Source organism: Stenella coeruleoalba (genome assembly GCF_951394435.1).
Source record: "Stenella coeruleoalba genome assembly, chromosome: 10".
NCBI classification, from domain to species: domain Eukaryota; kingdom Metazoa; phylum Chordata; class Mammalia; order Artiodactyla; family Delphinidae; genus Stenella; species Stenella coeruleoalba.
In genome coordinates this window covers 19,780,428-19,794,536 of record NC_137156.1, presented here as the reverse complement: position 1 = coordinate 19,794,536, position 14,109 = coordinate 19,780,428, and the positions used below count along the sequence as shown (strand labels likewise).

Here is a 14,109-nt window from a genome sequence, read left to right as displayed (position 1 = left end):
GAAGCCACAATCACCATTAGCTAGAAATGAGTTGCCAAGCTCTAGGGGTAAACAGGCTACATGCAAGAAAAGCCTGAAGGAGTCGATAACACCAGGCATGGGACCATTTTCTTCTATGCTGGAGTGTTGTTTTTGAATCTGATGATCAAATAATGAGGATTTGTGGTGGGTGTATGTTTTTCTCAGCAGGACCAGCCAAGCTGTCTATGAGGACCATGTTTCCAAGAAATTTTCCCTTTTGATGTACATGGTTTTGAATAGGTTTAAAAAAAAATTAGGTAATAAGTGCAAAATGCTTTTTCCTTCAAACCAGGAAACAGTTGGTCCTGTTTTGATGTCTAGTTTGCACCAAATGAGGGTCTCCGAGTGTTCTAGACTTTGCATTTTAAAATGAGTTATAACATTAGTCAAAATCCATTTAACCCCTCTTGACATTTAAGCGAGTTTTATGTCCTGAGTCATTTCTCTTCTAATTATCGTGAGGCCAGCTGCTTCCCCTTGCATTTATTTGATCCACCAGAATGGAAGAAGAAATAGAGTTTTCATTTTCCTCAGGCTGAAATGGTGTCAATTATCGAGAAGTTCCTACAACTGACTGTCCCAGTGAGTAGATGTGCAATTAACGTTTCTTCTTTACTCTTCAAATGGTTCAGCCAGACCCTTAAAATAGCTTCACAGTTCTCTGCTGTCATTGCTTAGAAGGGGAATAAAAGAGGAAGAAAGAGGAGAGCAGTAATGTCAAATTACTTTATTTCTGTATATCTCTTCACCTGTAAAGTATGTATGCTTTTATAATTAGTGCATTCTATTTGATGGATAAAAGCCAGATATATCTTCAAAGGGCACATTCTAGTTAGTAGAAAAGACCATTACTCCACACTAAGATTTTTACACATGTTTTCTCATTTTCTCCTTGCAATAACATTGGTGACTTAGGTCTTATTGTACTCACTTTATTGACAAGAAAAATTGGAGCTCAGAGAGAACTTGGGTGAACCCTGGGGTTAGCCTGGCTCCAGAGACAATGCTTTTCTATTCTACCCTGTATTGAGCATGAAAGAAGTTGGTACAGACAGGTGGTACCTACACTCAAGAAGTTTGTAGCTTATTAAAGAGACGAAACATTCAGGGAGATAATTATAATACACTGAGCCCCTGAGTATGTTAATTCCCATTAATAATTGGAAGTTTTGTCAGAAATAGAGTTACAGATGTAGAAAACAGACTTATAGTTACCAAGAGGGAAAGGGGGGAGGGATGAATTGGGAGATTGGGATTGACATGTAAACACTACTATATATAAAATAGATAACTAATAAGAACCTACTGTATAGCGCAGGGAACTCTATTCAATACTCTGTAATGACCTGTATGGGAAAAGAATCTAAAAAAGAGTGGATATATGTATATGTATAACTGATTCACTTTGTCGTATAGCAGAAACTAACACAGCATTGTAAATCAACTATACTACAATAAAAATTTATTTTAAAAGATCAAAAAATAAAATAAAATAAAAACCAAGCTTTGAAAACAAAAAATAGATAAAATAGAAGTGCAACAACAAAAAATAGTTGGATGTTTTGTGGTTCACAAGGCAAGATCCCTCTGGTTGTGCTGGTTGATATGCTCAGAAAATGCTTCAAGAAACAGTTGGCTTTTGCATCAAATGATAGTCATGGATCAAACCCATTGAATAAAATAAGGATCCATGAATCCATGCTGACAGTCCTGAAAATAAATAAAAACAAGTAAAAGGATTCAAGAAATCTCTTACAGTAGAAAACAATGATTGAGTTCAAAGAGTACCATTTTGCCACCATCATCATAATAATTGATTTGGGCAAAAATTATCAACGGATGCTAAAACTTCTGGGTTAAAGAAACAAGATATTTGCATAGCCCCAAAGTACCTCCTTACTAACCACTTACCGGTTGCAAAGGCAAAAATAGAAACTTTCCAGGAGAGAAACTGTCCAGCAACACCTGAACCAAGTAATCAAAGTTAACATCACTAGTAATAGGACCAAGTGATTCCTCGTGCCTTCGAATGCAGTACCTTCAGAAGGACAGCAATATCACTTATGTGATGTCACTCCCCAAAGTTACATAGCCTAAGCCTAATTATGAGACAACATCAGACAGACCCAAACTAAGGAACGTTCTATAGAACACCTGGTCTGTACTCTGTGAAAATGTCCAAGTCACAAAAGACAAAGAAAGGACAAGGAACCATCACAGATTAAAGGAGACTAAAGGCACATTTCAAGACAGGCAGCTCATGATCCTGGACTGGCTCCTAGCATGGGGGTGGGGGTGGAGGGACAGTATACCAAACATCATTGGGACCATTTGTAAAATTTGAATAATGTCTGTACATTAGATTATAGTATCATATTGATGTTAAATTTCCTGATGTTGATAATTGTACTGCAATTATGCAAGTGATGACCACGTCTTTAGGATATACACATGGACGCATCGTATCTGCAGATTGCTCAACGGGGAGGAGCAAATATATATATGAATATGTATATGCAAGTTGCTCTCAAATGATTCAGGAAATAGTAATGGGTATGTGTGTATGGGGGGAGACGACAGAGTAAAACGTGACAGATTTCAGCAAATGGTGAATCTGGATGAAAGATGTATGAGAGCTTTTTGTTCTTTTCTTGTAACTTTTCTGTAAGCTTCCAATTATTTCAAAAAAACAAAAACAAAACCGTAATTGGTTTTTGAACTGGGCTTCCAAAGTACCCATGGTTTTAGTTTTTATCAGTCAGTATTTAAAGTAGTTCTGTTTTTAATTATCTAAAAATTGCTATGTTCACAAAGATGCTAGTTTCCGGCTTCCCTTGATTTCACCTGTTCAGATCACATCCATTCTTCCGGATGTAGCCAGCGTTTTATCTTCTCTATGAACCTTCCTGGCTGTACCTGTCTCATTTATCTCCCTCTCCATTGAGAGAACTCTATTATTTTAAATTTTATTAAGCACTTACCACACACCAGCTATTGAGTATGCTAACTCATTTGCACCTCAAAAATCCTCTGAAGTGTTAGTCCTTTTATACAAATGAGGAAACTGGGATTCAGAGAGGTTAAGTAACCTGCATAAGTTCAAACAGCTGTAAACTGTAGCCCCCAAATGGAGCCCAGATTTGTCTGATTTGGGAGTCCACATTCTAATCATCTCAGCTCTACTGCTTTCCTTGGAGCACTGAGAAATAGACATCACTTAAAATTTCACTGTGTGTTATTTCCTACATATTTCTTACATCAGACATGATCTCTCAACTTCTTTATGTACAGTCATATTTTCTTCTCCCATTAAATTATTAAAACTGTTTATAGCAGAGATCAGTCTTTGGTTCTCTTTAGATCTTGGGCAACACATAGCATCCTGCCAGTGATGAGCCGATAATATGTACTTAATAATTGTGTTGATTGAGGTGTCTTAGAAAATATGGAAAGAAAACCATTGATATCAGTTTCCAGAGATTCTGAAAATGCGTTCCTTTTCTTCCACGTTAGTTGAACCTCAGTCTTCGTTATCGCAATCTTTGTATTTCTCAAGCACCTTACTTTGTATAAAGCACTTCCTCATTTTCTGTATGTTTTTAAGCAGAAGTCTTACCGTCTATAGGGCTGGTGAGAAGTCAGGTTAGAAGATGTCCAAGTAACCTCACGATTGTAAGATCGAATGATGCTTTGATCTCAGTTGAACCTTACAATGCTTGTCTATTAAAATGGGGAGGAATTACTACTCTCGTTCTCTAGATACCAAATTTGAGCTTCAGCAAGTTTAGTATGTGCCCAAGAGGCCAGTAAGAACACCTGAGCTTGGTTCTTCCATCTCTCACTGAGGAGTGAGTCTATGTTGCTCTGTAAGTTTTTTCATGCGTTCACATCACTTGTCTCAGTCAATCAATGTAATATCTCATGCATGTATTTATTGTTTGGTTAGCAAACAAAGCTGACAACTGAGAGGCAAATATTAGCCTTGCCTTGATTTATTTTAAGGCAGTACACTCCAAAAAAAAAAAAAGCCCGTGACTTAAATATATCCACTTTTTTTAAGATTAGTCAACTGTTCTGTAATAGGTACCTTGCATCCGTATAATAAGCAGACACCTATTTTTAGGATTCATCTTAAATAATCATTTAGCATAGCAGGCTATCTACATCTGCCCCACATGCCTCTTTCAGACAACTGAATTATACTTCTGCCCTTGACCAAGATGTGGAGGTGCATAAACAGGACAGCACTGTTAGGAGAGGAGAGCGGAGGCACACAAAGCAGGCAAGAAGAAATGACTCAGAAAGTGCAGTGGGGCCAGCGTGCTGCATCTTATGTGGTGCTGATGGGGAAAAGGATCAAATCACGAAAATATTCAACTCTCAGGTGGTGGCTTGTTGATCGAGCTTTTCCTTTTCAGGTCCTGATTCCTTGGCACTTCGTCTTGCAGAAGGAATGATGACATTTTCTGGAAATTGATAGTGATTTTCCGACAGCTCTATTGATGTAAAACTCATATATCACATAAAATTAATTCATCTTAAGTGTACAGTTTGAGTTTTAGTAAATGTATACAGTTGTGCGACAGTCACCACAACACAGTTTTAGAACACTTCCAGCCCCACCCCCAAAAGTTCTCTCATGGTCCTTTGCCTGCTCCCATCCCTGGCACCAGGCCAACACTTGGGTTGACTGTAGAATTGTCTACTTTTGCCAGCATTGTCACTCCAGCAACCTGCCAACTGACCATTGACTTATCTCAGAGGGTTGGTCTCAGTCTAACGTGGAGATGGCGTAGCTTTGTAGCTATGCAACTGTTGATTTCTAAGTCAACATTTTCGCTCCACGACAAATGCTTTGGTGAGAACTGAGATGTCCTTACTCACTTCATTCAGAAATCACAGATGTCTGTTATATTTTCTGTCCATAGTGGGGGTCTTCCAGAATTACCTGTTTGTGTTCTATATTAGAGAATTTGGTTAAATGAAAAAAAGGAAAACACCATAAAAACCTTGCTCTTCCAGGATTAAGACAGTGATGTCAGCTGTTGTGTTGTTGTTTTTTAAATTTCATAATGTTTGATGTCCTGCAACTCCAGCATGTACAAATGCTAATCTGCTCCCCCGTCTCCCATAGAGAGGCCCGAGTGTCATCCTGGCAAGGTCCACTTTGCTTTTGACCATATCTTAAAATCAGAAATAAAAGGCATATATAATATAGACTGTATGGGTTCCCTTTTATTATCCAAGGTAGCACATGGAATGTGGGGTAGACCTAAGTACCCCCTTAAAGGTGGTTGAAGAAAAAAGTTAATTTATAAACCCCTCGACGTACCTCTAAAAAAATAATATGATAGGGACTTCCCTGGTGGCGCAGTGGTTAAGAATCCGCCTGCCAATGCAGGGGACATGGGTTCAATCCCTGGTCCGGAAAGATCCCACATGCCACGGAGCAACTAAGCCCATGTGCCACAACTACTGAGCCTGTGTGCCGCAACTACTGAAGCACACACGCCTAGAGCCCGTGCTCTGCAACAAGGGAAGCCACTGCAGTGAGAAGCCCATGCACTGCAGCAAAGAGTAGCCCCTGCTCTCAACAGGTAGAGAAAGCCCACGCACAGCAACAAAGACCCAACGCAGCCAAAAATTAATTAATTTTTTAGAAAAAGAATATGATAGAAAAAGCAGGATACAAAATTTAACATGCATTGTGCTCAAAATTCTTATGTTTTATGCGGAAAGGGAAGAAAATTACATGCACCAAAATTCTGCTGGTGGTTATCGATGGGTGCTAGAAAACAATATGGTTCTTCCCTCCCCCTCCCTGCCCTGACTTCTTTCTACTTCTCTGTATTTTCCTAATACAGCAGAGTGCTTTTATGCTTGGAAAAACTAAAAATAACCTAATGATTCCTATTTGCTTTCATGAGTCTTAGTATATTTAACTCTAACGATCAATAGTAACATTCCTTCTAGCTGACCGGTTGCTTTGTCCAGTTACCATATCAGTTAATCAATGCCTCTAACACTTCTACTGTGAACTTGTCAGTTTGGAGATTCATGCCCAAGAAGTGATGAAAAGAGGTTGGCCTGTCTTACCTAACCTTGGGGTTCCCCGAGAGGAATTGTTCACATTTGGGTAGAGAAGCTTGCTAACTCAGGCTAATCAAATTTACAAGAAAGTTTAAGTCAGAATACCAGTTAATAAAAATGTAATGGGAAATGGAACTGTCACCTAGACTGAACTTTCAAAGCATTTTTCTTCCATTTTTACTACTTCTACTGGTAGCACCATCAGGAGCTGCATTTTAGGGTCTGGTGCGTAGCCCTGCTGTGTGACGAATGCCCTTCATTGCCTGTCTTCCAAGCAACCCTCCAAGGTTGACTTCTATCATTCATTCGTTTATTCTTAAGAATCAGGTTATCTCTGTGTTCTCCAGGTCACTGGCTATTTCCCTGCTCCGAACTGCACTCATATTGTCCCTTTTATTTCTGATCTAAACAAGCATGAGACCTGGTGGGATGAAGGGGGACCTCTTGACCCTTGATGTTTCTTTATCTGCCTCAGCCCCCTCCCCAGACCCTGCCATCTCCAGCCACGCTCAGTGCTGTTACCAAACTGCCTGCTGATCTGATAAGCTACCTTCTAATTCAAACAAACTAGGAACTTCCGGTCAGCTGGTTGCTCATGGTACCCACCAAGGCCCGGTGTACTTGTATCACCGTGTCATATCAGAACACATGAAATCCTATACTCATTTTAATTTCAAAAGACTCCGGTATGTGTTCAGGTGGATCTTAGCACTGCATAGCCAGGGAGAAGGCAGCGGTTTTCACTGTATGAAGAGTCGAGAAGAGAAACAACTGTGACTTTCTGGCTTCTGTGCTAAGAGACTCGGCTCAGAATGGTAGGGTTTGTTCAACTCTTAGTCAAGGTGCTGGGGATTCTTTCCAGAAGGATTCCGTTCTTCCCAGGGATTGTGGGAAAGGCAGGGCATGGGTGGCCACCCGGTATAACAGCCTGGGCCTCCTGGGACAAAACAAAGTAAGGGGCAAAGCACAGCAGCTTTATCGTTTGCCTAAGATTTGAGACCTTTCTGGGATTTAATGCGCAAAAATGAATGTTAGTTCTGCTGGCGTTTTCGGGTTACTGAGAAGTCAGTTACTGAGAAGTCAGTAACTTAGGGACTGGAAACATTTTTCAAAGCTCCAGGAGTTTCAAGTAGCAGCAGCCAAAGAAGGACTTGTGGTTTTTTATGTGGAATTTCGTGCTTATTAGATATGGGATTTGGTGAACCTTGACAATACGTATCGGGTATAGTGCGTCCTACCAGGAGTACAGTACCATCTCTAAAAATCCTTCAGATCAAAATAAAGAAGTTGGTACATAGCTCAGAGCTCATAATGGGAACTTCACTGGGGAATCTGAATTATTCTACTGTAATCAGAATTTATGAAACCTAATACATTATTTCTCAGAAATTATATTTCTCCTCTTCAGGACTTACACATATAAACTATATAAATATAGCCGTTACCCATTAAAGCTATCTTATATGTTCTTGTATCTGAGCTTTCTCTCCTCTCCAGTCCCAACTCCAGACAACTCCAAATGTCTGCAGTTTCAAAAGAGAATTTTGCATCATATCAATCATACATAAATCCATTTCCTTTATAAAAACTCAAACAATATAGAAAAAATTAAAATGTTTCTGACTACTACTCAATCCCACCTCTTCATAGACTGTGTATACTTTCAGAAATTTTCTATTCATGTACATAATTTTATATTTTGCTCTCAACATTCCTGGTATCATACTCTATTTTGTTCTGCAATTTGTCCTCGGCTGGGCGGGTCGGGGGGGTGGATCTTTCTATGTGGGCATATTGTTTTTAACTGCTATCGTTATGCCGTAGTGTATTAACCATTCCTGTAATGATTAACATTTACATCATTTCCATTTTTCCGCTATTACATTAACTGTCGTGAACATCCCTGTATATAACTTTTTGTGAACTTGAGTATTTCTCCACAGGAGATAGCAAAGAGTAGATGTGACATATTAAAGGATAAGTATGTTTTACATTTTAAATAGTAGATACTACCTAGTTGTCTTCCAAACTTTCGGTACCACTTTATACCCCTACCAGCAGTGATACTGCTGTTCTACTTCAGTCCTTTCTTTAGGTAAAGGTTCAAAGAAGCATCTGCTACTAAAATGCAAATGACAAGGAACCAGTTTGAAGTCCTTAAAGCCTGAAAATGAGTAATGTAGCTTTAAGGGTAGTTTTGCTGGAAGAAAGCAGGTCTGTGAGATTCTAGGAAGCCAGGGAGCAGCTTGAAGACTTAGGGCTCCAAGAGGTGGGAGTGGTGTTGTCAAGAAGATGATAACAGAGTTGCAGGATAACTAGCCACTGGGGAATGGCTGAGGCCATCGGAAGAGTAGTAGCAAAGAACTGTCACCCCTGGGCTTCCCTGGTGGCGCAGTGGTTGAGAGTCCGCCTGCCGATGCAGGGGACATGGGTTCGTGCCCCGGTCCGGGAAGATCCCACATGCCGCGGAGCGGCTGGGCCCGTGAGCCATGGCCGCTGAGCCTGCGTGTCCGGAGCCTGTGCTCCGCAACGGGAGAGGCCACAACAGTGAGAGGCCCGCGTACCGCAAAAAAAAAAAAAAAAAAGAAAAAGAAAAAACTGTCACCCCTACTTCAGAGTTAGGGGTGTGGGCGGGGAGGTGCTTTGCATACTCATCCTTCAACCCACCTGCTCTCCCCTCTCCCAACCTACTCCTTTTCTCCAAGAGCCTGACCTTGTGCAGAGGCCCTCAGACTTATTTTATGACTCTCCTTAGGCAGTGAGCCAGCCTCTAGGGGAATTGATGGCAGGATAGAGATCTCAGCCTAAGCCAGCTATCAGTCGAATTCTTTTCCGATAGATAATGACCATTTCTAAGACCAGACAGGCAGAACCACTTACCTCCCTTCCTGTTCCCAGCGGCATCCATTCAACACGTAAATGTAATGAAAAGCGTCTGAGGATTTTATCCATCCCGAAGCAATTTACAAACTCAGAATCCAGGGCAAACATTTGTTTTGTTCTCAAGAAGCTTTCTTACCTATTACTGAGAAAGGGGAAGAAGGAAAATTATTTCACTATCCAGTTCTAATGTTTAATTCATTTAACATTTAAACTTTGTAAAGAGAGGCTTATTTAAGACTTTTTAAAAGTTGGACATTTGAGAAATTGTAGCAGATGATTGTAACTGAAGTTTGAACATTTTCAACCAGTTCAGCATCATCCTTTTTTTCTTTTATAGGCTGAGCATCAGAACCATCTGGGGTCCTTTTCAAAATCCCAATACACAGGTCCATACTAGTTAAGTCAGAATGCCTGGGAGTATGAGAAACTACTGATCCAGTGGATAAGAGAAAAAAATCTTTTTGGTTTAAAAGCATAATCTCTAGGAAGTACAAGACAACAACGCAGTTAAAATAGTTCAAATACTTTAAGTCTTTTCCCTGTGACCAAAGAACGCCATGATGCAACAGACCTGTTGAACAATAATTTACAAAGAGATACAATACTAATTAAATTTGCCACATGGAGACTTTGAGGTGGGTTTTAGGTTATAAAATTATTGGGCACAGAAAGAACATGTTTTCCTGATATTGATTAAATTTTCTGGATCTTTTTCTTGATATTTATTACGTTTTCTTGATATTTACTACGTTTGCATGTGACACAAAGATAGCACAGTCGTGCTTTATGAACCTAAGAAGGTGTTTTTAACGAGAACTAGACAGACTGCTTAGTAAGCAACAAAGAACACTTAAGAGAACCTCATTAAGGATTTATGTGAATCATGGTTATTTTTGAAACTTGGGGGTGGGGGGAAGTAACCAGAAAGAGTCTTATTTGCACCACATTTTGTCCTGCCATTCGTGCACTAGATATTAATTTTATTGCACATGCATACTTCTACGTCATTACTTTTAAAATTCTAGAGAATGTTCCAAAACTTAAGCCTCCCTGTCTCCATCCCCAGCTGGACTGGGTGGGATGCCTGTCCTACCCAGATCAAAGAGCAACCTGTTGCTCATTGCAAAGCCTCTTGCCAAGTGAGTCAGCAAGAATGCATGCGTGCTTCCTCAGAGCTGCTTTCTCCCGGGGTGGGTGGGGAGGAGGGGATTTAGCAACCTGCAGCCTCATGGGGAAGGGGGCTGTTTGTTCTCTCTCTGGGGAAGTAACTCACTCAAACCCCCTCCCTTGGCTGAGTTGCTTCAAATAGCTTTGAGTAGGGCCCAGTGATGTTGGCTTTTCCATTCCATCTAGATGGACACAAGAGTGTTTTGCTGCTGTTTTTTAGCTTTGCTTGCTTGCTTGCTTGTTTGCTGGGGTTTTTTTGTTTGTTTGTTTGTGGTATGCGGGCCTCTCACTGTTGTGGCCTCTCCCGTTGCGGAGCACAGGCTCCGGACGCGCAGGCTCAGCGGCCATGGCTCACGGGCCCAGCCGCTCCGCAGCATGTGGGATCTTCCCGGACCGGGGCACGAACCCGTGTCCCCTACATCAGCAGGCGGACTCTCAACCACTGCGCCACCAGGGAAGCCCTGTTTGCTGGGTTTTTAAAGGGCAACTATTGATGCTATTAGTGGCTGCCCACTTTGGAAGTCTTTAGTCTGGACCGCGGCTGTGTCCCCTTTCTCCTGCTAGCCTGTCCCCCTCTCTGGACTGAGGTTACCTGCTAAGACAATGGTATGTGCTTTGACTCTTCCTGATCTAAAGGGAATAGAATTACCTAACTGTTCTAGGGCAGTCCTTTGGGGGAACTAACCTTGGGCTTCTGTCCAGCTGAAGTTGTATTTTGACAACGTGTCTTGGTCAGTGGTGATGAGTCTTTATAAAAAGTGAACTAGCGACTGAAATAGGGTGTGTGCCTTCTGCTGTATTTTCCCCTTTACCTTTCTTGCCTCTTCTCTTGTGTTCTTATCATAACCTAGATTATCACTACTTCTGTGAGCGTTCTCTGTGCTCTTCTTTTTTATCACTGCCACAAGAGCGGCACGATCTTATCTTTCAAAATATACTTAAGGGTAGAAAAAGGGAGAACAAGTTTAAGTAAGTTCATCTCTCAAGAAACCTAGTGTTTTTAGCCTTGTGACTTCTAAGTGTAGAATTCCACCCTAAGACTGGACTGTGTTTTGAATGTCACGCAGAACCTATCTGAAACTTGACTTGGCCTATTTGTTTCCTTTTGCTGTTGCTATTGTTGTCCTAAATGGAGGGAAACATTCCAGAGTTTTGCGTATTTTGAGGGTATGGTTGAACCTTGTTTAAAAAAAATAATCCCTGAAGGAACCCTAAAGTAACTGATAATGGTGTGTAATTTACATTTATTTACATCTTCATGTGTTTCTTCAGGTCCACCTGAGAGCTGAACCCTTTGGCTTAAAAAGAACATGTCGGAGGCAAGAAGTCTTACAAGCATCTAATGGCCTCATGACTCACCTTTCCTCATGTCACCTCCTATTACCGTTGACAAGCTTCGCGTGTCTTCTGTTTGAACCTGCCTGTAATTTGCCTTAATCTTTCTGTTGTCTTATAGGACTGCCAGCCAGACTCCCAGAAATCATGTTGGTAGGATCCCAGTCCTTCTCGCCTGGAGGGCCTAATGGGATTATCAGGAGCCAGTCCTTTGCGGGGTTCAGTGGCCTTCAGGAGAGGCGATCCAGGCAAGTTGTGTGTGCTTCTCTGCTGGGACGCAGCTTGCGAGGGATGTGAGCCTTGGTGCTCTGAAGAGGGTCCGTGTGCATGTGGCCTTGTCACAACACTCACCTGTGTTATTTTCATCTCTTTCATGAAAAAGATGTAATGTTCCCCAAATTTCTATCATTTAGAATTCCTCCTTCAAAGAAGATTTAGAACAAGCTAGCAATACATATGTATAGCTCTCCCCACCCCCACCCCATTTCTTTCAGATCTGTTGATGCCTGTTGCCAGAGTGCCTCCAGATGTGTGAACCCATTTATCCTCTAACCAGTAACAGCAGATTTACCTTTAGCCACACATCTGTTGATACTGAGCATTTTCTAAAAATCTTTTTCAGTCTTTTATGTCATCCCTAATGAGGTTAAATGTGCTTTCATAAGTTTACTTGTCTTTTGTATTTATTTTGGGAATAACCAGTGCATTCACATCCATTGCCTATTTTGGGGGTGGATATTTACATATTTTCTTACAGAACAATAAAGTCTTTTTATATATATCCATTGTAACACCATATATTGTAGTCTTTTTCCCCCTAATTTTTTTTGTTGTTGTTTGTTTGTTTGTTTGTTTTTGCGGTACACGGGCCTCTCACCGTTGTGGCCTCTCCCGTTGCGGCCTCTCCCGTTGCGGAGCACAGGCTCCGGACGCGCAGGCTCAGCGGCCATGGCTCACGGGCCCAGCCGCTCCGCGGCATGTGGGATCTTCCTGGACCGGGGCACGAACCCGTGTCCCCCGCATCGGCAGGCGGACTCTCAACCACTGCGCCACCAGGGAAGCCCTTTCCCCCTAATTTGAATTGCTACCGTTTTTTTTTTGCCTTTTGACCTCCTTCACCCATTTCTTCTATCCTGCCCACACTCCCTGCCTCTGACAGTCACCAATATCTATGAGTTTGGTTTTTTGTTGTTTTTCTTTTAGATTCCATATATGAGAGATTGTACAGTATTTGTCTTTGTCTGACTTACTTCACTTAAGTGTGATGCCCTCGAGGTCTTTCCATGTTGTCACAAATGGCAAGATTTCATTCTTTTTTATGGCTGAGTAATATTCCTATATATATATAATGAATATTATTCAGCCATATATATATGTATCGCAATTTCTTTATGCATTCATCCGTTCATTGGACATTAGCTTGTTTCCATAAATCTTGGCCTTGGTAAATAGTGCTACAATGAACATGGGGGTGCAGAAATCTTTTTGAGTTCATGTTTTCATTGTCTTTGGTTAAATACTCAGAAGTGGAATTGCCAGCTCATATGGTAGTTCTATTTTTAATTTTTTGAAGAACTTCTATACTGTCTTCCATAGGGGCTGCACCAATTTACATTCCAAGCAACAGTGCACAAAGGTTGCCTTTTCTCCACGTACCTGCCAACACATGTTATTTCTTGTCTTTTTGATAATAGCCATTCTAACAGGGGTGAGGTGATATCCCATTGTGGTTTTGATTTGCACTTCCGTGATGATTAATGCTGTTGAGCATCTTTTCACGTACCCTTTGGCCATTTGTATGTCTTCTTTGGATGTGTGTCTGTTCAGATCTTCTGCCCATTTTTTAACTGGGTTGTTTGGTTTTTGCTATTGAGTTGTATGAGTTCTTTATATACTTTGGATATTAACTCCTTATCAGATGTGATTTGCAAATATTTCCTCCTATTTAGCAGGTTACCTTTTTATTTTGTTGATGGTTTCCTTTGCTTTGCAGAAGCTTTTTATTTTTTAGTTTGATGTAGTCTTACTTGTATAATTTTGCTCTTGTTGCTTTTGCTTTCAGTATCATATTCAAAAAAATCATAGCCAAGACCCATGTCAAGGAGTATACTACCTATGTTTTCTTTTAGGAGTTTTATGGTTTCAAGTCTTACATTCAAGTCTTTAATCCATTTTGAGTTAATTTTTTATATGGTGTAAGAGAGGGTCTAGTTTTATTCTTTTGCATGTAACTGTCCAGTTTCTCCAGCACCATTTATTGAAGAGACTGTCTTCTCCCCATTGCATATTATTGGCTCCTTTGTTGTAAATTAACTGACCATATATGAGTGGGTTTATTTCTGGGCTCTCTATTTATTGATCTATGTGTCTGTTTTTATGCCAATACCATACTGTTTTAATTACTATAGCTTCATAATAGAGTTTGAAATCACCCCCCACCCCTTTTTGAAGCACATTCCATTGTATCCAGATTTGGGAGATTATTTTTGGTATGAAGTTACGTAGTCGATAAAGACCGACTCTGCAGACTGACTCTGGGGAGCAGATGTCTTTCAGACACAAGCTTGGGAATGTTAGTCTTCAGTTTCCCTAGAATCTCCCCTCATCTAAAAT

At 40.7% G+C, this 14,109-nt stretch overlaps 1 protein-coding gene across 9 annotated transcripts in view; it reads left to right on the top strand.

The window, feature by feature from the left end:
- RIPOR2 (RHO family interacting cell polarization regulator 2) overlaps window positions 1–14,109 on the top strand; it is a 227,245-nt gene that overhangs the window by 158,757 nt on the left and 54,379 nt on the right. For all 9 annotated transcript variants that reach the window (XM_079932730.1, XM_079932726.1, XM_079932723.1 and 6 more), the window contains one exon: window positions 11,618–11,744. In XM_079932730.1, the coding sequence (XP_079788856.1) occupies window positions 11,618–11,744 (127 nt within the window). The remainder of the gene's footprint in view (window positions 1–11,617; window positions 11,745–14,109) is intronic.